The 24077-nt window shown below is 46.6% G+C and overlaps 1 protein-coding gene across 3 annotated transcripts in view; it reads left to right on the plus strand.

The window, feature by feature from the left end:
• TRANK1 (tetratricopeptide repeat and ankyrin repeat containing 1) overlaps window positions 1-8951 on the plus strand; it is a 117657-nt gene extending 108706 nt beyond the window's left edge. For all 3 annotated transcript variants that reach the window (XM_007971810.3, XM_037988474.2, XM_007971813.3), the window contains 4 exons: window positions 778-923; window positions 1796-4842; window positions 6060-6158; window positions 7400-8951. In XM_007971810.3, coding sequence (XP_007970001.3) covers window positions 778-923; window positions 1796-4842; window positions 6060-6158; window positions 7400-7500 — 3393 coding nt within the window. In that variant the 3' untranslated portion in view covers window positions 7501-8951. The remainder of the gene's footprint in view (window positions 1-777; window positions 924-1795; window positions 4843-6059; window positions 6159-7399) is intronic.
• The last annotated feature ends 15126 nt before the right edge of the window (window positions 8952-24077 follow it).

Below are 24077 nucleotides of genomic sequence, written 5' to 3' on the forward strand. Positions count from 1 at the left end.
CTGCAAACTGCCAGTTTGTTTCCTTTGCCTAGCTTTCTGTTGTGTCTCAAGGAAAGTCTTTTTCTTGTGGTTGCAAGAATTCTTTTTGTCTAGACAGGCCCAGTCTAGTACAGTAGCCATTAGCCACGTGTGACTTTTTAACTTTAAAATAATTAAAATTAAATTAAATTAAAAGTTCAGTTCCTTGGTTGCATTACGCACATTTAAAGACTCAATATTCAGATCTGACTAGTGGTTAGATTGGATAGCAAAGAAACAATACATTTTCATCTTCACAAAAACTTCTATTGGACAGTACTGATCTAGGTGTTTTTTTTTTTTTTTTTTTTTTTTTTTTTAATTTAGCTTATTTCATGTGTCTTTTGTTGAGTGGTTTTGATGGATTAGTTTGATCTGTCAGTTTTTCTCCTGAAATTTGTGTTTTGGGTTTTGTTGATTATGTCATTTTTGGAAGTCACATGAAGACTCCTTCCACTTGAGTGTGACCTCAAAGTCACAAAGATATTCTCACACATTTTCCCACAATAGTTTCCACATTTAGATCTTCAATCTACCTGGGGCTTACCTTTGTGTTTGGTGTGAGGTTGGGATTTAACTTTATTTTTCTCCTTTCCAATAATTGGTTTTCCTAATATTATCTATGTTATAGGGTTTTTAACTGGATTCTAACAAAAAGCAGACATATGACTATCCTCTTTATTATTTGTGGTATTGGTTTAAGATTAGAAAGTTAATTATGAATACTCTAAATAAAAGTAAAATTTTACTCCATCCTAGATAAGAGATGCTGCCTATTTCTATAAGCGAAGCCAGTGCTACAAAGATGCTTTCAGATGCTTTGAGCAGATTCAGGAATTTGATCTAGCACTCAAAATGTACTGCCAAGAGGAGCTTTTTGAAGAAGCTGCTATTGCAGTGGAAAAGTAGGTGGTTTTATTCTCTCCCTTTCTCCCTCCCTTCCTCCCACTTCCCTCTGGGGGCAGCCTGCTCTGGGTGGTGCTATACTGCTGCTTCTGACATGGCTTGACCACATTGCTCTCTTTCCACTTAAGTGGTGGCCTCGGTGCTGGGTCAGCAGCTCTTTGAGAGCAGGACTCTGTGTTTTCCAGTCTCTTTATAAGCTTTGACTCAGTGTCACAAAGAAAGGGGGCTGAGGAGGATGGGAGTATGTTATGAGTATGTATATAATGACATATTCTGACTCCCCTCAGCAGAATAAAGGGGAGTCCTTCAGAGCTTCATTAATTTCACAGGAACCCAACTAAGGCACACCTGCTAAAAGAGAAGAATCACAAGTAATTCTTGTGATTAATAAGAGGGTAATAAGAGGAAGACTGGTGTAATTGCTGATGCATGTGCAGCCCCCATTTTATCCTTTCTCATTTTATCAAACTGAACAGAGTTGTAGACTCAGATGATTTTGATGCTTTTATGAGAACCAAAGAGATGTTTTTCAAGGATAATTTAGACTATGCATAACATTTGCCCTATAGATTGACTTTCTGATTTCACTCCCACTTGTTTGAGTTACACCTCCACTATGTTTCATTAACTAAGCACACCAATTCCTGATTGAAGCATAAGGAATTTATTCATTATTATTATACTGGTAACAGTGTAAAATAAGGCCTTTGTAAAAATACTTGAATGCTTGACAAGTTTAGGTTTTATTTACATGTGGGAGTTTTATCTACATGTGGGAGTTTTATTTAAGTTGCTCTGTGCTGTATTTTGGAGGAAATTTTCTATTGATTGGGTGATGCCAAGTTGACATTTGCGTCCTTTGTCTTTGCAGGTATGAAGAAATGCTAAAGAACAAGACCCTTCCCATTTCCAAGCTCTCCTATTCTGCCAGTCAGTTTTACTTGGAAGCTGCAGCAAAGTATCTGAGTGCAAATAAGATGAAGGAAATGATGGCTGTCCTCTCAAAGCTAGACATAGAAGACCAGCTGGTGTTCTTGAAGTCTCGGAAACGCTTAGCAGAGGCTGCAGACCTGTTGAACAGGGAGGGTAGGAGAGAAGAGGCTGCCCTGCTGATGAAGCAACATGGCTGCCTCCTGGAGGCTGCCAGGCTCACTGCTGACAAGGACTTCCAGGCCTCATGTCTGCTGGGGGCTGCCCGTCTCAATGTGGCCAGGGATTCTGACATAGAACACACCAAGGACATTCTGAGAGAAGCACTTGATCTCTGCTATCAAACTGGCCAATTGTCTGGCATTGCTGAGGCCCACTTTCTGCAAGGGGTAATCCTGAGAGACTTTCAGAAGCTCAGAGATGCCTTCTTCAAGTTTGACACGCTCAACCACTCAGCTGGAGTGGTGGAAGCACTCTACGAAGCAGCCAGCCAGAGTGAGGCTGAGCCTGAGAAGATTCTGGGCCTGGCTCCAGGGGGCTTGGAAATCCTCCTCAGTCTGGTCAGGGCTCTCAAAAGAGTGACCAACAATGCTGAGAAGGAAATGGTGAAATCTTGCTTTGAGTTTTTTGGGATTTCCCAGGTGGATGCCAAGTATTGCCAGATAGCTCAGAACGACCCTGGGCCCATATTAAGAATAATTTTTGACCTGGATTTGAACTTGAGAGAGAAGAAAACAAAAGACCATTTTTTGATAATGACTGATCAAGTGAAATTAGCCCTAAACAAACACCTTTTGGGCAGGCTGTGTCAGATCACACGAAGCCTACTTGGGAAGACCTACCGAGGAGTCTGCATGAGGTTTATTGTAGGCTTAAAATGCGAGGATGAAAACTGTGAACATTTTCACAGGCCTCTGCGGCGTTGTGAAGCCAAGTGTTTAGTTCAGTCGAAAATGAACTTGGTGGCAATCAACGGGTTGCTTTTGGAAGCCAAAAAAGTATTCCCTAAAATCTTAGCAGAAGAGCTTAAAGAAATTGATTATATTTTGTCTACAGATATGTATGGCCTTTGCAAGTCCATTCTGGATGTCCTTTTCCCTAAGCATTTCCATCAGAGAGTTTTGTCAGAAAACCCCATGGCATGCAAAGAAATCCTTAAACCAAATTACAAATCTTTCCGGTTCTACAGATTTGCTTTAAAAGAGTATATCCACTTTCTGTTTGAAAACGAAAGCGCACGCAACCGCCGGGAATCCACAGACCTGTGGCTGAGTGCCATGCAAGCTTCCCTTCTCTCTTCCAACTACCGGGAGGAGTTTGAAAAGCTGCTCCACCAGGAGGAGGACAACTACAACAGGGAACTCAAAGCTCTAGAGTCTGAAAAGGATGAAAGGGGCAGGGGGAGAGGCAGCAGGATAAAAGGAATAGAAGGGAAATTTGGCATGCTGGCACCCAACAGGGATGATGAGAATATGGACAAGACCCACTTGTGCTTCATCCGGTTGCTGGAGAATTGCATTGATCAATTCTACGTGTACAGGAACCCAGAAGACTACAAGAGGCTCTTTTTCCGTTTCATGAATGTCCTCATCAAGAGGTGCAAAGAACCACTCATCCCCAGCATTGGAAACACAGTGGCCCTCCTGGAGTTCCAGTTCATCCACTGTGGGGTGGTGCTGGCCCGCCTCTGGAAGAATGTCATTCTGTGCCTCCCCAAGAGCTACATTGCACTCTTGCACTACTGGGAGTTTCTATTTAGCAAGAAGGACAAGGAGCTTGGGGATGTATTCTCCATCATTCAGGAATACAAACCCAAGGATGTGACAAGAGCCATTCAGGATTTCCGGTTCCATCTCTCTTACCTCGCCAAGGTGCTATGTGGCTATGAGAATGTGAACTTCAATGTCCTGCTTGATGCCTTCAGTGAAATAGACTATGTGGTCTCGGGTGAGGCTGAGCGGACGCTGGTGCTGTGCTTGGTGATGCTGGTGAATGCTGAGGAGGTCCTGCAGCCGTACTGCAAGCCTCTCCTGTACCGCCACTTCCGGGAGATTGAGTCAAGACTGCAGCTCATGAGCATGGACTGCCCTGGCCAGGTTCCCGAGAGGCTCCTGAAAGTGGTGAAGCGGGTGTTGGTGGCAGTCAATGTGAAGTCTGTGGCTGAGGCGCTGCAGGACCTGCTCTTTGAGCGGGATGAAGAGTACCTAATGGACTGTGACTGGCGGTGGGACCCTGTACACACCAAAGGGTCCATAGTCCGTGGCCTCTATTATGAGGAGGTCAGACTAAACCGCCTGCTCTGTTTGGACCCTGTGGACTACTTTGCTGAACCCGAGTGTGAATTTGCCCAGGATGAGATGGATGAACTGGCATTAGAAGACCGAGACCATGTGCTGGCCACCATCCTTTCCCAAAAGCAACGGAAGGCCTCCATACAGCGGAAGTTGAGAAGGGCATGCCTGGTGGTGTCTCTGTGCATCAGTTGGAGGAGAAGAGTGGGCACCCAGATGGAGCGTGTCAGGGAGGAGGCCAGGGAGCCCAGGGCTGGGAACTTCAAAAAGGCGGATGTGGACAGGACCCAGTGTGACCTATGTGGAGTGAAGTTTACCCGTGACCCAGAGAACTATTTCAGCCCCAGCAAAGCATTTGAGGGGGCAGCTTCTGAGGTGGCTGTCCTTTCCAGGGCTGAGTTGGAAAGGGAGGAGTGTCAGGAGAGGAACAGTGAGTCTTACGAGCAGCACATCCATCTAGAACACCACCAGAGGCAGCAAGTGGCCTACCAGAAATACTCAGAATTTTTCCACGAGAAGGTGGACCCGGCCATTGATGAAGGCAAGCTGGTGGTGCAGGACATTGAGCAAAGCGTATGGATCCACAGTCACGTGGGCTCCAAGGAGCACAGTCACATGCTGCAAAAGGTCCAGGAGCACATCAAGAGGGTTTCGGATATGGTGGAGGACCTCTACAGGAGGAAGGCCTGGGCTGGCGGTAAGGGTCTGCAGAGACAAGGCCCAGGTGGGGTGAGACCTGGGCTCTGAGAACATTTCTCAGGGTTAAGTTCCTTGTAGTGGCTTCTGACTTGAGGATGGTGGAATCTTGGCCTTAGAAAAAATACACATGAGGAATATATGTTCTCAAGTTACAGCAAACCTCATTGTTTGGATTACCCCTCCCCCAGTTAAAAGTTTGTCATTATCCTTGACTTGGGAGGGTTTCCCCAGGTACTCCAGAAATTTGCATGCCTCTTCCTACAGAGGGTTAAAAGCTTGTGTAGAATGAAGTGCTTTCTCTCCTGGCAGTCAGAATGACTCTTGCCAGAATAATCTTCTATGGAGAAGATACAGAGAGAATGTTTAAAGTGTTGAGAAAACTCTTTAAGGTTCTCTTGACCCATTCATCCCCTGATTAAGATCTGGAAGTGTGTAGCTGGTCTAGCTGGTCTCTTCCTTTTAGGAGGGTCCTTAAGTCCTACCCAGTGTGAGCCTTTAATAGAATTCTTATGTCATTTTAGAATCAGATTTCCCCTGGTTTTTTTTTTTTTTTTTTTTAAAGAGACAGAGTCTCACTGCCTTGCCCAGGCTGGAGTGCATTGGCATGATCTCAGCTCACTGCAACCTCTGCTTCCTGCGTTCAAACGATTCTTCTGCCTCAGCCTCCCAAGTAGCTAGGATTACAGGTGCCCATCACCATGCACAGCTAATTTTTGTATTTTTAGGAAAGACAGGGTTTCACCATGTTGGCCAGGCTAGTCTCAAACTCCTGACCCCAGGTAATCTCCCTGCCTTGGCCTCCTAAGATGCTGGGATTACAGTTCCCTCACTTTCTTACTAGCTACTTCCTTTCAACACTGAGTAGAAGTTATGTATAAACTTAGTGAAACTGCATATTTTAAAACATTCCATAATTCAGATACTCTTTTCAGTTTAAGGTTTAATGACATTTTGAATACAAGTGTCTTAGAAAGGTTTGCAATTGTGGCAGTCTCTAGAGACACACAGTAATGGCGTCAGGCTAGCCTTTAGTTGTATAGCTTATACTTGTAGCTACAGAAGGCAGCTTTGGGTCCCTTACCCCATAAGGAGGGCTCTTTTCAGGGAAAACATAGAGACAAGCTCTTGGGATGTGGAGGCTTTGGGTCTAGTAATTGGTATTCTAGTCCCTGCAGTGGCATCTTTACTCAGCGCCCTCTTCTGTGGTTTCTGTAGCGGAGGAGGCAATGACTCGGCTGGTCAATATTCTGATCCTGTCAGTCAGGGATGCACGAGACTGGTTGATGAAAACAGAGGCCCGCTTAAAGAAGGAAGGTAAGGAGTCTTGATTCTGGGGACAGGTAACACTTTGGGTTCTGTGGTTCTTATTACTGCTGGCTCCCGGGGGAAATCTGAAGTGGGGCAGCCCAGCGATATCAATAGTGGACTCTCACTGTCTAGGAGCATCACCTCCAGGATGCAAATTACTAGCAACATAATGTCTGCGTTTTCCTATCTGACTATGAGGGCCATTATTCTGGGCATGTGTTAGTTGCCATACACCTCTTGCTGCTCATGAGCTGTACTGATAGTGCCCAGTCACTGCACATACTCAGTACAGTGACTACCAAGGATGGACGAAGCATTGTGAAGCTATCCCTTGAGAACTGTTTTCCTGTGTCAATCAGTCATTTAAGTCAGTGGATAGTTATTGAGTTTCTAGTATATATTAGTGTTGTTCTGGGCCTGGGAATATACTTCTGAATAAAACAAACAAAATCACTGGGGAAACTTAAGTGCTTCTTCCTACAGAGGGTTAAAAGTTTGTGTAGAATGAAGCGCTTTCTCTCCTGGCAGTCAGAATGATCTTGCCAAGTTATATGTGATCCAGAATGTCTTTTCTTTTGCCCATTCCAGCCACAGGACCACATTCCTTCTTGCTCTGAGTATTTCATCAACCGCAGATGCCCCTGGAAAATCCAGACCCCAGAGGTGGGGAAAACTTGAAGGGACTTGGCACAAATGTCTGTGCCAATAAAAAATCTTTAGCATTTAGTCCCTTCTGGGGTCTTGGTTTTTGTGATATGTATTTCAAAAGGAAGAGAATTGGTATACCAACTCAAGTGTATGGTTGAGTTTATGTTTTGCTTGATTTTTTTGTTATTTAAAAGGCCTCCAAAATAGGGCCAGAGGAACCAGCCTATAAAGGAACTTAATTCTGGAGAAGGGTGTTTACTTTGACTCTTTTTGGGAAGCAACATCAGTACTCAAAGGAAACCTTTCTTTCTCTGGCACCCTGGCAGAAAGCTTTATTTCATTAATTTAAACCAATGATTACAGAGACACTAGGTTTTACTAGGATGCTATATTTTACAGTGGATTGGGAAAAAAATCACCATTCTGCCCTCCCTCTCCTCTCCTCTCCCCTCCTCTCCTCTCCTCTCCCCTCCCCTCCCCTTCCCCCTTCCCCCCTCCCCCTCCCCCTCCCCTCCCCTCCCCTCCCCTCCCCCTTCCCCCTCCCCTCCCCCCTCCCCTCTTCTCCCCTCCTCTGTCCTCTCCTTTCCTTTTTTTCACAGGTGTTGTTCAGGAAGATGATTATGAAAATGAAGTTGAAGACTTTGGTGAGCTTCGTCCTAGAAGGCGCTCTCGGAAATGTGGAAAGCAGAGAAAATACTAACGTCCATACAGCTGCTGCCTCCTCATCCTTCGGAACATTCCATTCTGACTTAGAATTCTGAGTGCTGTGCCAGAGGACAAAAACAATGTGACTTAGCATTTTAAAAAGTAGGGGAGTCTAATAACATCATTTTTGTTCTCATTACTTCTCTTTCAGTGGCTTAGGATCTGGTTGCTTCCTCACCTCTAAAGTGTTTCCAAGTAGAGTCTAGCAGTATTAGTTCTCCCCAGAAGCAAGTTCAGGTAGAGGAGTTGTAGTTGAAGGGAATGTTGGGACTCCTCATTGCATGGTCCCTGGGTTGCCTGGCTCATCCCCATCATGACATGAGTTGGTAGCAGAGGACTAGGTGTTAAGACAGACTTTCCTAACCTCAGTTGCTGCTGCTCTGGGCCAGGAAATCTCCCTGTGGATTCCCTCATCTCCTGCCACACTGCTGCAGCATCAAGTGTGCTCTGAGAGCTGCATGTGCCCAGGGGTGGGCTCTGTCACTGGCCATCCCGAGCCCAGGACACATTCTGGTCATCTCTGGGCCCACTTGTAGTGTAGTTTCTTCTGTTAGAGGTGTTAGCCTTTTCTCTCTGTGGCAACTTTTCTGCCTTCCCTCCCTCTGTTTTTTGTGATCATTCTTAGCTACCTGTGCCAAGTCACAGTTAGACTACCTCAGAATGTAGTCAAGAATTCACCCAGTGTTCTTCGGATGTCCCTTCCCTAGAGGGAAAGGCTGGGGAATGTTGCTGGGAGCATTTCCAGCTGCCTCTCCAAAGTGGTCCTAACTCTGCCTTGGCTATGGTGCAGACATTCCAAAAAGTGTTTTGTACACAGCCCTGTACATCTAGTTTTTTTGGTTCTCCCTGGCAAGTTTGCTACCCTAGCTTAGGTTGACATTCTGATGAGTTTCTGCTTGCTGAGCTCATCACTGTGGGACAGTGACCTGCAGAGCTTCAGGCTGGAGCAAGTGGACAGAGGAGGAAGCCAGCTAAGCCAAATCCGTCACTGCCACATGGCTGGCAGGCCTTATAAGAGGGCGGATCTGGGCCTGTTTGCAGGAGGCCATTGCCTACCCTCTCCGCACGGTGAGCCAGCGGCCATCAGTGTGGTCCCACCTGGGAAGCCTTTATGCCTCTCTGATGGTTACTGCCCACCCTTACCCCACCCCTCAGCTCAGCCTGGTGTGGAAGGCCAGGTGCACGTTGGTCTTTGATTGTTCTGTCCTCACAGCAGAGCCAGCTTCCCCCCATGTTGCTGCTTTCGCTGCTCATGCTGCTCATTGTTTTCTCTTCCTTGTCTTTCCAAATTGTTTCCTTGAAATGCTTGTTTCCAATTTTTCTTAGATTATGTTTCTAATTTTTATTCCAGGTATTTTTTTTTTTTCTTACTTGACAGAAAAAAAGAAAACCCCAATAATATCTTGCTGTATTATCACATTTTTTTATAAAGTGAAAGCATTTCTCTTACATGCTGCTGTTTTATTTCCAGTCTCTACTCAGAGTAAGGGGGTAAGTCTTGGAGCTCGTTCCCCCTGGTCAGCTGATTGATGCTGGCTAGGACAGAAGCTTTCTCTGCCTTCAGAGATTCAGAAATCAAGGGACACAGAAAAAGCCCAGTCCAGGACTCCCAGCTGGTTGGTGTTCTCAAGGGCCTGCCTCGTGCACATTCTTTCCAATCTGGATGCTCCCAAGCATGCACGGATTGGACAGTAAGGAGTTTTGTCTGTACCATGTACTGGGGCTTTCCCAACAAGGAACATTGCCCTGGAAGGCAGGAGACCTGGAATAAAACTCCTCTCCTGTTCCTAACGAGCTGTGTAATGCCGGGTGAATCAGGTCTATTCAACCCGGAGCACCTTCATGCTGCATTATGTAGGAACCTCATGATCTAGTGTAGGAGAGATATGGAAATGTGAGAAAAGAGTGGTGATAGACCTGTGTATTGCATGGGTGGTAAATGCATTTACATAAGCCAGCTGGGCCTCAGTTTCCCCTTTTGGGAAAGTGGTCTAAGGTCCCTGCCTGCCTGTTCCAGAGTGGTTCTGTAAGCTGTTGCCATGGTTTTGAGTACTCTCCAGTCTTGGTGCTGTGATGCCTGTGTTTGCTTGCATCAGGTGAGCAGGACAACTGAGTCTTAGCAAGCAAAGCATCTGATCTTACCCTTTAAGATTAAAGAGGCTCAAAATGAGACAGGTGATCTTGCTGTCATATCTTTATTAGCACTGTCCAGTAGAACTACCTGAGAGATCCACCCCCAAAAATCTGACTCCTCAACTCATAAAGCTCCTTAGAGTGGGGGTGTGGAGGTTAGGAGAGAAGAATGGAATTCAGCAGAAGAGTCAGTAACTTCCCTTAATGACCAGAATCCTGGGCCCAGTTCAGTAGCAGTGGCTTTGGTGTCTTGGACTTGCCTGGAAGTCCAGGATGGGGGATGTGTATCTGGGGTCCCCCAAGATCACCACTCTTAGTCTTCGTAATTCATTAAGAGGGCTCACAGGACTCAGCATGTAGTCAGAGTCATGGCTCTGATTGATTATAGCAAAGTCATACTAAGCACAACTAGCAAAGGGAAAGGCCCATGGGGCCAAGTGTAGGGCGTAAGCTTCCAGAGTCACACAGAATAGGCTTCAGTTCCCAGCAATGAGTTGTGACAACTTGCTGTGTGAAATATGCCAATCTGGGGAGCTCATCAGAGACTCAGAGCCCAGGGTTTCTACTAGCAGCTGGTCATATGGGTATCTTCTGCCTAGCATATACCAAAGTTCCAGAGTCTCAGAAGGAAAGTAGCATTCAGCATAAACCACATTGTTTATACAAACCGCTTAGGCACTGTGAGCCACGTGGATCAGTTCTGGGGGTATTGGGAGCCATCCTAAAATCCAAGTTCCAAGACTCAGTAAGCAGACCCTTCAAAGGGCAGCAGTTAGGCCTGCTGGGACATTTTCTGCACAGAGGGTTCCCCCAAGTTGGGGCTTTGTCATGATATCCCACTAGCTTGCCTCACAGGCATCCCGTGTATCCAGTCACTGGATAAGCACGTATGTACCTCCTATCTATCTTCCCAGTCAAGGAAGTGAGTCTTCAGGGATAGTTCATTTTCTAAAAACCCATCATGATGAAGTAACTGTTTTTCTAAGTGCTTTAGACATTTACTTCAGTTCCTTGCAATCAGTGTTAAGCATTCAGAATGCTGTTTGGGTTCTTTGAGGCCTGCTGGGGAAAGGGAGAGGGCCCTATAAACCTCTGGTGAGGGCCCTATAAACCTCTGGTGACTGTTCCCTCCTTCCACCAACACACACACACACACACACACACACCCCCTTTGGCCTGATTAGCCAAGAGCTCTTGTTCTCCTCACATTCTCTCTCTCTCTCCACACACACACACACACACTTTGACCTGATTAGCCAAGAACGCCTCACATTCTCTCTGCAACAAGAGTCCAGTCTTCTAGGAAGAACAAACTGACACGAGCTAGCAGCATCCTAAGCTCTGTGCTAGCACCTCAGTACTTTACCAAATCACTGGTGGGGAAACTGAGGCCCAGATGATACAACTTGCCCTGGGTCACAGAGTTGGTTTGGGGCAGGGCTGATACATGGACCTGGGTTTTCCGATTCTAACTAGCACCCTTTCTACTAAGGACTCAGGTGCCAAGTCTGAGCAGATGCCAGCAATTCTTTCTTAGATGCGCCAAGGTCAACAGCAGATGCCAGCAATTCTTTCTCAGAGCCTATCACTCCTGCCTACTAGTGCAGAGTGCGCCAGCTCTTGGGCATTAGAGAGCTCATTCTCTTCAGTCTGTCACTCATCTTTTGGCAATAGTGTTTTCCTATAGAAAAGTGGGACCCACAGGGAAACTTGTGTGCATTCTACCTGGAGCAGCTTGGCCTCTGTCCTTCAAGAACGGGACAGAGCAGCTGCCCAGAGTCATTCCCAGTGGATGGTACAGCACAGAGTGCGCTGCTCCCACAGTTGCCAGTTTTACTGTCTTCAGCACCCTCAACCTTCACTACCCTGAGCATTGTAGTTTACATACACGAGTCATCCACTGCACCACTACTCCCAAGCCTAGGGACGAAGATGCTGTAATTCACCTTTTCCTGGGGAGCCTGCCTCTGGTTCCCTGGAGTGGTTACTTGTAGTCCAAAATGAGTCCCAAAATGCTGGACATCCTGGCCAGCACCAACTGCCATGAGCTCTGTATGACTTATAGCTTATGTTGCACCTGCTCTCAGGTAGTGTGGAAAGAGGAAATACTAGTGTTCATAATAGGTTCTAGTTGTCACCAAGGTCTCCCACTGGCCACCAGAGTACATCAGCTATTAATCTCTCTAGTGACGTCAAAGAGGCTTTTCTGGGCTCTTCCCAAGGGGCTGAGTCTAGTGCTGCCAGATGGGCTCCCAGTTCATGGAGATGTGAGAGGGATGAGGCTGGCAGATGGACAGGGCTTGTACTTCGCACTCTGGAGCTCTCAGAAAGAGCCCTCCAGGCCTGGATAGGAGGATCACTCCTGTGGCCTAAGAAAATGACCAAGGCTATAAATATCTAATCTCAAATCTCAACAAAGCAACTTCCAGGTTTTACCTTATATACACATATGAGGCATTCCATTTTATTTGTAAATGTTAATGGCATTGGATATGAGCTTCCTCTGTTTCCTTCTGATTTCAGTATGGCTTTGATAATGTTGGGGTTTAATGGTCTAACAGTATAATACATGGAATCTCAGTCATGTAAGAAATGTCACATTTTATTTAAATTAATTCAAATCCTACTCTGGACCATATTCCTCCTTTGGTGGGAAATGTGGCCTAAGTCATTAGACCTTTCTGTTTCCTTGGGATCTCTGAAGTATTAGGAGGCCAATCTGGTATGGGGAAAATGAGGGAGCCCCTCTTTCCTTCAGTTCATCATGGCTGCTGCTAACCCGTTCCTGTCCCAGCTGATAGGGTATCTGAGAAGATGGGTGATTCTTCTCCCTCCAAGTCAAGCTTGGAAAGACTAGAAGCTGTGGGGTATCTGGTCTGGCCTCTGGAGATGAACAATTGAGCCACCCCCTGAAGTTTTCTCACCTCCCCATTGTATTGCCATGAGGATAAGGACAGGTCCCTATTGGTCATGATATCCCTTGGCCGCTGCCTCACCCATGAACAAAGAAGGCCTAAAGTCCTAGCTACTTTCTTGAAAAAAAAAAAAAAAAAAGGTTGGAAAATACACAGAGAGCAAATGCAAATTCATAACTGAACAAAGAGTTGAACTAGCCTGGGCAACATAGTGAGACCCTGTCTATCAAAAACACACACACACACACACACACACACACACCCCAAACAAAAAACTAGCTGTGTGTGATGGCATGCGCCTATGGTTCCAGCTACTTGGGAGGCTGAGGTTGAAGGATTGCCTGAGCCCAGGAGGTGGAGGCTGCAGTGAGCCATGATTGCGCCACTGTACTCCAGCCTGGATGACAGAGCAAGACCCTGTCTCAAAAAGAAAAAAAGTTGAGGGATAGGTAGATTTCAAGGATGGCCACTATCAATTCCTTCCCATCTCTATGTCACTTCGCCCATCCAGAGGTGGAGTCTCTCTCCTCTACAACTGGACTTGCTTCAGCCAACAGAATGCAGCTGAGGTGATACTGTGCCATTTCCAAGTCTGGCCTTTGAGAGGCTTGGAACTTTTGGGGTAATCCAGCTGCCATGTGAGAATTCGAATACCCTGAGACCAACAGGCTGTGCAGAAGCCACAGCTAGCCATATGCAGAGGCCACGCAGAGGTGCCCCAGGCACCATTCACGTGAGTGAGGCCCTCCTGAACATTTCGGCTTAGGTGACAGCAGGATGCGACTGAGTCAGTGACCCCAGCTAAGGCCAAATGAAACAGAAAACCACCTGCTGTGACTTGCCCAAATTTCTGACCCCCAGAATTATGAGAATTAATCATTATTGTTTTAAGTTACTAAATTTTGGGGTGGTTTGTTACGCAGCAAAACAAGGCCTTCCAGCATGTCCGGTACTCTTAGGCATGTCACATCTGTGACCTTTCAATCTTAACAATTCTCCAAAATATAGAATGAGAACTACTCATTTATATATGTGTGAAGTGAGGGGTGTTCTGAGGTCAGTGAGCAGGTAGGTGGCAGAGCAGAACTACTGGATCCTATGTATTACACAGTCAGCATTGGAAGAAAGGGCTTCATCCACCTCATTCATGGCCTGAGTGGGATCCTAGTACCATAGTACCTAGGACCCTAGTGCCCTGAAGGAATCCTGGAACCCACCCTAGAACCAAGTATTTGTCATTTGCCTCCCATGTGCACTTTGGCAACTACCTAGTTGTGCAGGCCTTCACCAGCAGCTGAGACTTGGTTGCGGGGACAACCTGCAGGAGGGGTGGGTCCCTCTTACCAATGTTACGTGGTTCTTTCCACTGAACTCCTGGGTTCTGGTTCCCCTGGGCCACTGGCAGCCAACACTTCTGGCTGTTACAGATGGATAGGCCCATTCCTAACATTTGTGGGGTCTGGGATAAGAACATGGTGTCCTTTCCCCTCTCCTTCTCTTCCCACCCTTGGCTTTATCCTATACCATGAACAGCCTCCCTGGCATGTGTGTGAACATTTCAGCCATATATCCAAACTCATTACATGGCTGCACCCCCTCTTCCCCAACCAGCCATGCTTGGCCTCTGCTTGGGCCCAGTACATCAGTGGCTCAGGGCTATTTGGGCACGGGACTCCTGGGTACTGAAATATGATTGGTGGGGGCCTTGGCTGTATACGTTTATTACAGGTCTGGGGTATGGTATATAGCTAACGAAACAACATTGTGCTACTCTTCTTGGTCATTTCTCCTTGTGCATTTTTCTCCTTCAGGGTCCTTGCAGGACAAGAAGCCAGCTTTCAGAGATTCTCCAGCCATAACCATCATAATCTGCTCCATGCCCAACATCTCGCTCCCATGCTCCCTCCCTCTCTCATACACACATAAAGTAAATAAAATAATAAATTTCTCCCTGGCCTTCTCCAGCAGCCTAATCTGGCGTCTGGGATGCCTTAAACATGTTCCTGGATCAATACCATGTAGCTGTGTCCCAGGTCTACAGTACCAGGTAGAAACCTGTGTCCCGGGTCATCTGTAAGTTCATGATTCAGAGGACGGTAAATCAATTCAGCAGGAAATTACTCTCCTTTCTGCCACAAATATCTCTCCTGGACTGTGGAGACTGGCTTCCCCTGATCTTGTCACTCTAAATCTGCTTCAGAGATTTTAACTGTAGAGCAAAAGCCCAGGTGGGTGCTTGAGGAACCACCTTCCCCTCCCACAACCACCACCATAATGGTGCAAAACTTAAGAAGAGTTCCCTGGAAAACTCTGTGTAACCCGATAGACTTTAATTCCTTTTGGTAGCGGAGAAATCAGGCCTGCCAACAACAGACAGCTGATCCTTACTCCCACCCGCCACCCAGGAAAATGCATTTCTCTGCTCATTAAGGAGGAGGGAGAAGCCATCAGCAAGGTACCAGGCGTTCTTGAGATGGGTTGTTTAGAAGCCTTCCTCCTGGTGCTGCAGAATTCTAACCCTGTTCAGAACTTTATGTCCTCTGTTTAAGACTCAGAATTTACTCTTCTCATAGATGATGTGACCTGAATATCTGATAGGACATTTTGAGGGGATGGGCTGCAATGGGGAACAGGGTACTGTCATCACAGTATCTTTGGAGCAAGACCTAAGATTAAAATGTGGCTTCTCATACTGACTGTGAATTCAGACACCTTACTTACATTTTAAATTCTCTGAACGCCTTTGGGAATTTATAAAATGGAAATAATGGCACAAATGCATAGCTTGGTTGTAATTGCATTATTCTCCCTCTCTTCCGACTTCTGTTTCATAGATGGACCAAGCATGTGAAAAGATTTCAGGCAGCTTCTCTGTTCTCCACGGTGGCAGGGAGGGTCAGGATTGATGAGGAACCCTGGGGCCACGTGGGTCAGCTTTTGTGTTCCCTCTGTGGAGGTGGGAGCATTTCTAAGAGGGCTTTGTTCCAGGGACCCAGCCTTCTTTTAGAGACTGAGACTATTTTTAACCCAAGTTTTAGTGATTCTGTAGGACAGCTGTTTAAGGGAATTATGTAGGCCAGTCTGAGATTTTTGGAGTCATCATTTTAAGGTTAGGGAGTGGGATGGGGGAAGAGAACGAGAATAACTGGAGTTTCTGGAGGCAGCACAGATATCTGTACCTACCCTGCAGAAAGCTGCAACCCAATTTACTTTGTGGCCACTCTTGAGGATCAGGACACAGCTGAGCAGACAAACATTGTTTTGTTATACTTCAAGTAAAGTGCATCAGTTTCTCCGCGCTTTCTCTCCTATTCGCTGTTACCAAATGATGATGGAGAAAAAGTGGACAGGGAAGTCCCTCACACACTGTAACGAGAACAAAAATCAGTCTAGCTTTTCTTGAGGGCACTTCAACAATATTTATTAAAATTGAAAATGGACTCACCCTTGGATCCAGCATTCCCAATTTTTGTTTTGGTCAGTCCGTTTCTCTTTTTTATTGTTAGTTTTGCCTGTGATAAAATACAAATAACAGAAAGTTGACCATCTTAATCATTTTTAAGTATACAGTTCAGTAGTGTTAAGTATGTTCGCATTGTTGTGCCACAGATCTCTAGGACTTTTTCATCTTGCAAACCGGAAACTCTCTAGCCACTGAACACCAGTCCCATTTCCCCTTACCCACAGTCCCTGGAAGCCACCCTTCTACTTTGTCTCCGTGAATTGACTATGACCTCATGTAAGTAGAATCATATGGTATTTGTCCTTTGGTGACTGGTTTATTTCACTTAGCACAATGTCCTCAAGGCCCATCCATGTTGTACCAGGGGTCAGAATTTCCCTTTTAAAGGCCGAATAATGTTCCATTATATGAATATAACCAGCATTCCTACTTTTTAAGAATTTATATTAAAGAAACATTTCTACAAATTTCCAAATAAATGTCTACTTCAGGAGTGTCTGGGAAAGTGCAAAATTGGAGACAATCCATGTGTTCCTCAGGGGCATGGCTGACTACCATGAACATGGGTTGGTTTCTACCTAAATTTGCTGGCATGAAAATATGGCAAAGATCACTTGCTCACTGAAAACTCAAACCACAGAGAAGCCTTCATGGTTCAATTTATTTCTTTACTTTGTAAAACGAACACAAAAATTCAGTGCCAAATTGTTGTTGCTGGTGTCCTTGCGTATTCGGTAAGAGTTAGATTTTTAAAAATAGTTTGGATTATGTTTGTGGTCACAAAAAACAACAAAGAAATTTTTAGACAGCAAAATAGAGAGGTTCAAGAGGGAAAACATTTGTGGCCCAAAGAGGTGGTCAAAAGAGAACCCTCTCTCTGCACTCAGGCGTTTGCAAAGCAATACTGAGAGCCAGTGTTGTGCGCTCCATGGCGGTGATATCCTGGCAGGAAAGGATGCTCCTCTGCATCCTTTGAGGTCTCACCTGGATCTAGCTTGGCCCTGTGCTTCTCATCCAGTTGACCTGAAATCAAATTTATTTCAAAGGAGCTTCGAAACAAAATTGTTGAAGAAGCAGAAATCCTGCTAAAATGAAAGTAGACTCTGGAGAGTCTGGACTGTGAGGCTGTATGCGCTGGAGGCCGTGGATTGTGGCCTGGGTTCCAAGGGCATACCTGGTATGCATCTCCACCCACCCGTAACTGAAAGGGAATCCCTTACGCTGTTTGTTATATACCACTTGAACATTATCACCAGATCCTTTGGTGTCCTGCTCTTTGTAATCTTGGCTTTACACCTCCTATTTTACTCCATGAGAGCATCCTTGCCCTTGAGTCTTGGGACTGATGGCATCCTCCTGCTTCCTTCCCTGACCTCTTTCAGCAGTAACAGCTGTCGTGTACTGGGATGAGTCCTTTGGTACTGGTGCATACAGGGACTGGCCCTGCGTGAATACTCACGACAACCCCATGAGAGAGATGTCTTTGTACATCCATTATGCAGATGGAAACCGAGACCCTGAGAGCTCTGTCTAGCTTTGTCCCCCAGGACCTCCACTCCAGTAATTAGCCCAGGCATTGGTAAGTTTGTTTGAACTGTACGGATACAGGGAGGACAGAAGTTTTCTTGAGAAGTTTTCTTGAGACCTATCTTCTGTCTTCTACCCCACCACTTTCCTCCTTTCAGTTTCCCTTCAAGCAGATGTCAGCTTGCATCCAATGATCCAAAGTCCTTTGGCTATTTTGACGCAGGTCTGGCAGGTGCTAATTTGCCAGTGGGAAGGAGCTGGGGCCACCCCACAGATGTTATCTGTCAGCTGCAGGCTCAGCTGCTCCTGAAGTCCATTTTCCTGAGTGAGAGCCATGGTGGTGAACCCAATGTCAGGGATTCTTTCCTGCTGTCCCATCTCGTTGGCCTTAGAGAAGGACCCCTGGGACAACAGAGGGCTTAGTCAGATCCAAGGAAGGGAAAGAGTCCCTTGCATGGATATTCCTAATTTCACAAGGTGGGTGGGCAGAACTACAGATCAAGTTGGTGACTTTTTCAACTTCTCTCAGAGCTTGGTCAGGGCAAGGGGTAAAACATGGATCTCCTCTGGCGAGGGCATCGAGATGTCAAAACAGCTGGATGAAAGGCAGAAGATGCACCCTGCCATCCTGGGACTTGGCATGCCTGATGCCAAGCATCAGAGTCCTTGGAGAGTTGCTGCCCTTGATCACCAACTCTTCTTGCTTGTCAGAACTCAGCTCTTAGGACCCCAAGTCAGGTCAGGGCTGTCAGGGAGACCTGAGCTTGAGCGATGCTGTGCTGTCAGGCTGTATGTGCTGGAGGAGGTGGAAGGTGGCCTGGGTCCCAAGGGCACAGCTTTTGAGTGAGAGGACACTTGCCAGGGAAAGGGAATGCACACGCTCTCCTCTCTCTGTGTGTGGTGCATTTAGGGGGCTGGGACACAGAGGAAGAGGATGCATGCGGCTGAATTTCTTATCCCTCTGTTTCTTCTTTGCATTTAATTCAAAGGCCAGGAAAAAAAAAATGCATAGGCTGCCTGGGGGCGTCCAGGTGGAGTTAAAGCAACTGCAGTTTAGTGCATGTGAACTGCAAACTGGAAATATATCTGAGGAGTCTTTACCAAAGGACAAACACTGTTTTGTCTGCCCATATTACAGGAGATATTTTTAAAAATAAAGTGAGAAACTGCAACCTGAAGGGCTCTAAAAATCCTTTTATCGCCCTTGTCGGGATGAGAGTAGGTGTGTGGGAGTGGGGTCCTGTGGGAAAGGGGAAGGGGAAAGGAAGTTCTGCTCAGTGGGGAGGGCACGGCCTGTTTGGCAGAAGGAGAAGAGGATTAGAGGCCTTCTTGCCTAAAGCTGTCACTTGCTGAACAATGGCCAGGTGTGTTAGTTTGCTAGGGCTGCCATACAATGCACTGTGCAGACTGGATGGCTTAAACAGCAGAAAGTTATTTTCTCATGGTGGCGAGGCTAGATGTCCAAGACCAGGGCATTGGCAGGTTTAATTTTTTGTGAGGCCTTCTCCTCAGCTGGGAGGTGCCTGTCTCCTCCCTGTGTTTTCACAGGGTCTCCCTCTGAGCCTGTCTGTGTCCTAATTTCCTGTTATAAGGACATCAGCCATGTTGGATTAGGGCCCACCCTAATGTCTTCATTTAACTTAATTACCTCTTTAGACGCTGTCTCCAAGTACAGTCACATTCTGAGGTATGGGGGGTTAGGACTCCAACATGAATTTTGAGAACACAGTTTAGTCCATATCACTGGTAACGGTGTTGGTTTTTTTGAGCAACACTTAAAGGAGAATGGGTTTGGTTGAGTCCATTAGCCCCACTTGGCAATCACAGAGACCAGAGCCTGTGACGTGACAGGGGAGCACGAAGCCTGTTCTCTGGGCACTGCCTTCTGCCTCCATTTCTGATTCTACTTCCTGGACACCTCTACCCCTCCTGCTCCTTCTGTTTCTCCACTGGGCTCAGGACTTCACAAGCGAAGACTGTGGCGCCAACACCTATTCTAAGGACTAGCTGGGCCTCTCCATCCTGATGTCTCACTGGCACACTGAAGTTAGCACGCCTCAAAAAATAATGCTCTGCCCGACCTGCCAGCTTTTCCTCCTGACTTCTCAAATTTCATTAGGGGCCATCCTGGATTCAGACAGGAGCCTCAGAAGCTGATTGCCTCCCCCAGTGAGGCTGTGATCTCCCTGAGCACAGGGCTGGGGATCTTTTATACCACATTCCCCGTACCCATGTGTGCAGCCCTCAGTGAGCACCCAAGAGCTCTCTGGAGTTCAAGGGAATGAAAATCAATCCCCGTTTCAGCCCCATGGCTGCATTCTAACTAATCATCATACCTAAGAAATTGCTCCATTTCATCCTTCCCCGCTGCAAACATTTATTGGCCACTTACTATGTGCTCTGACTTCCTTTTATAGTCTGAAACTTAGCTGGGTGCTGGGGATGCAAATACAGAGAAGAAGGTGCTAGGAGTGGCTTCGAAGGAACACTCACACTCCCCCTTCCCCAAATCCTTACCTCTGTCCCGACTCAGGTCTTCATTCCCTCTCGCTTGGATAATGGCACCCACCTCCCAGGGCTGCCCAGCTTTCCCCCTTGTTTGTCTTAGACATAGCTGCCTGCTTCTTCAAGCTTACCTTGGCTATATCGTTTCATTGCTCAAAGCCAGCAGGGTACCTGCAGCGTGCAGCCTGACAGTCAAGCTCTCCTCAGCCTGCTAGTCCAGCCTCATGTCCCATTTCAACCCCTTTACCCCTAAGGAACTGATGTACCAGCCTCCCCCTTTCCTCACAGCCCCCTGGAGATACACCCCACTTCCAGCTTCTGCACCTTTGCCCAGTGCTAGTGTCTGCCTGGAAGTCCCTTTCCCACCTAGACTCCCCTGTTGAAATCCTCTCCCTCCTTTAATCCTCTTCTGCCAGAACACCACCTCCAAGAAGCCATTCCTAACCCCTAACCCTCATGCTCTCCTGCTCCCCCAGCGTGTGGTCTCCATACCTCTATTGTAGGACTTTGGAGTGGAAGGTAGAAGAGAGCTGTCGTGCACACGCGTGCGTCCTTCTAGCCTACATTCTCCAATGTAGCAATTACTGGCCACCTGTGACAATGAAATTAAAAATGAAGTTAAATGGACAGTTTGGTTCCTCAGTCACACTAGACACATTTTAAGTGCAGTGTAGCTATGTGTGGCTAGTGGTTACCATATTGGACCACCCAGGTTTAGAACATTATCATTGCCCAGAAAGCTCGGTGAGGCTGTGCTGCTCTGGTGAAGAGCTCCTAGTGGCCCGCCCTGGCATTAAGCAGGGGGCTGGCCCGCAGTAGGTGCTCATTTTTTTTTCAGTGTTTATTGAATTCTTTTCAATGTTTGTTGAACTGAATTGGACCTCTGTTTCCGAGGGTGTAAGAGAACCAGAGGATGATCAAAGAGAATTCTTTGGAGCCCTTGAACCAGTTCTGCAGACTTCCAAAGTGAAGTTACAGCTGGCCCTGAGTGGCGGGAGGCAGGAGAAAAAAGAGGGGAAGGCTGGGAGTGGAGCACCTACTGCTTGCCAGGCCTAGTGTACAGTCCAAAGTTTGGTGGGGCTGGTGGGGTGTGTGTGTGTGGGTGCAGACAATGCTATTCTAGACACATTTTCCCGTCTACATGAGACGTATTTTTGGCTCACAGCTTAACACAGAATCAGGGCCAAGAGTGTGCACTTGAGTGGGTGCATCTGAGACTGTCAGCGTTTGAGTGCGGCCTCCTTTGTTCCCTGTCTCAGCAACTCCTCTGCTCTGAGAGCAAGACGGGTGAGGGACCAGGCTTAGCTAAGTTCTGAGAGGGGACTTGGGGAGAGCAAAAGGAACAGGGGGAGGCCCATGGGGAGGAGGAAAGAGCAAGGCTCCTGGCCTTTTTCCAGTCTGAATCTGGGGCTGTGTGTCAGTCTTAGCTTCAAATAGAGGCACCTCCCTTGCAGCAAGAACTGGCCGGTTTCTCTGGGAAACCCAGTCTGCAGGTCGTCTGCTATGAGTGGGAGGCTCTGAGCTCTGTCAGGTTCAAATCAAGAAGTGGATCATCTCCCCTATCAGACTCTGTTGCTTTCCCTGTAAATGCTCCCAGGAATTAATATTGTGAGATGATGTTGACACCTGGGAGTCAGTCTATTTCTGGGCAAAATACTGGCACTTAGTTCCTTTTCCTTTGAGAAGGCTCATGAGAATCCAAGCATAGCAATCATGGCCTCTATGAGGAGTGTCCACTAACTGGCGTTTGTAACCAAATGTCTCAGGTATCCTTGTACTTAATCTTCCTGGTGACCCTGAAAAGTAGGCAATGTCCACCTTGCAGATGTGGAAACTGAGGTCAAAGACATTAAGTGACTGCCTTTTCCTCACCAGCTTCTAGTACACTGCTCCATGCCTCCCTAGCACTGTACAAATAACAGGGATTTTATTTGTTGCCCCCACTGTGTCCATAATAGCTTTCAGATTTGCCCCTCCTGCCAGCCAAGCCTGAGCCCAGGACGCTCCGTCTGGGACCTGATGCAGCATCAGGTACCACTGACTCCTGTACCTTCAGCCATACTTTTAACCTCCCACCACACCCTGGCATCATTAGTCCTAAGCAGCACCCAGCACAGATGACACTAAAGAAAGGTGACAACTGTCAGGCAGGCCATGAAAGCTCCTCCTTGCTGCTTACCAGCATCTCCAGCTCACTTTCTACCACAGGCAGGCATTGCTTGCCTGCTTCTCCCAGGCTCTTCTTCACAGCCAAGCTTAGTCATGCCCCTACTCTCTTCTCTCACCTCAGAGACACCGCCTACCTCATTTTTCCTGTGCTCCCCCATCCCCTGAGGCAGACTGTATTTTCCAAAAACAGACACAGCAGTATTTCTAGTCCACATGCTGTCCCAGCACTTTTACACTCCTCATCGAGATGGAGTCTATTTCCCCCTCCTCGAACCTGAGTGGGGCTTTGTTACTAACCTAAGGCATAGAGTATAGCAGAAGGAAAACTGCATTATTTCCAAGGTTAGGTCGTTTAAAAATGATATGGCTTCCACCAGTATATGTAACAAATCTCATGTTGTTAGATATTTAGATTATTTACAACATTTCCTATCACAAGGGTCTGGAGAACCCAGCCGCCATGTTATAAGGAAGCCCATGTAGCCAAATGGAGAGGCTGCATGTAGGTGTTTTAGCCAACAACCCCAGCTAAGGTGTCAGCTCACAGCCAGCATCGACCACTAGACACATGAGTGATCAGGACTTCAGATGGCTCTAGCCCCTGACCCTCAGGCTGCCCCTCATGATGCCAAATAGAATGGAGACAAGCTGTTCTCACTGAGCCCTACCCAAATGGCAGATCTGTAAGCAAAATAAACCAGTGTGTTTTGGGGTAGTTTGTTATGCAACCATAGCAACTGGAACACCCTCAAAGGACTTTTAATCCAAATAGTTAATAATTCATATACCCCTTATCTGATTTTTTTTCCCCAGGATGCGTGCCTCTGGCTGCTCCTTAGTACATATTCTGTGAGAAAAAAAAAAAAAAATCCATAAGACCACAGGGACTACGAACTTGAGTATTATAGTTTTCTAAAAATACTGTCTTAATCCAGGGTTGAGGCCCTGGCTAGAGGCTGGTCAGTTCTCTGTCTTGAGCACCCAATTAAATCCACATCCTCAGCCACCTCCTCTACTAGGCTCTCACACTCAGGGCTTCCATACACCTGAATTGCTCTACCCCTGCCTTAATCACCCCATGGCCAGGTATCAGGTGACTAGGGACAACCACTATGCCCCAGAAATTATTTGAACTAGCTAATTCTGGAATGGCTCAAACTAGCAAAACTAGCTTGCTTACCCTGCCTCATGCATTCCTTCCCACAGAAACCATAATAAAGGCACCTGCCCACAGGTGCCCTTTCTCCCTCTGCCTCATGATCAGCACAGAGTTTCATCTGAGCATCCCTGAATGGTGTGCTGTGTTTTCCCAGGGACCTGTAAATACAATAACTGTAGAATTATTTCCTGTTTCTCTCTCATAATCTGTTTCTGGCCTTACCACACTCCATTCGAGATAATATGGTTAAAACACCTTGACACCATCCCTGTTGGCTGGCAATTGTCATGTAACAAACCACCTTAACAATTATTTATTTATTTTTTAATAACAGACAAGCTTTATTTTATCCTTACCCTTTTCACAAAAAAGGAAACTGAGGCTTCTTTGCTCCTCTGCCCATTTGCATTTTCTCACTGCACAACTTCCTGGCCAGAAGTCAAAATGATTGACAGGCAAGAGTGAAGGTGTCAGGGAAAAGACTACTAGATGATCTATAATTTCATTTATGTATCCACAGTCACTGTTCCAAAATCCCCCAGGTAGTCCTAAACTTTCTGAATCATCCAATTATTCTAATAAGCATTTATTGAAAATCTGTGTGCTTTATTAGGCTACAAGAATACAAAGAATTGAGACACAGAGTATACCTTGGAACACATTGGGAGTTTGTGATTGACACTGGGTTGTTGTTCGAAGGG

This window comes from Chlorocebus sabaeus, chromosome 15 (genome assembly GCF_047675955.1).
Source record: "Chlorocebus sabaeus isolate Y175 chromosome 15, mChlSab1.0.hap1, whole genome shotgun sequence".
NCBI classification, from domain to species: Eukaryota; Metazoa; Chordata; class Mammalia; order Primates; family Cercopithecidae; genus Chlorocebus; species Chlorocebus sabaeus.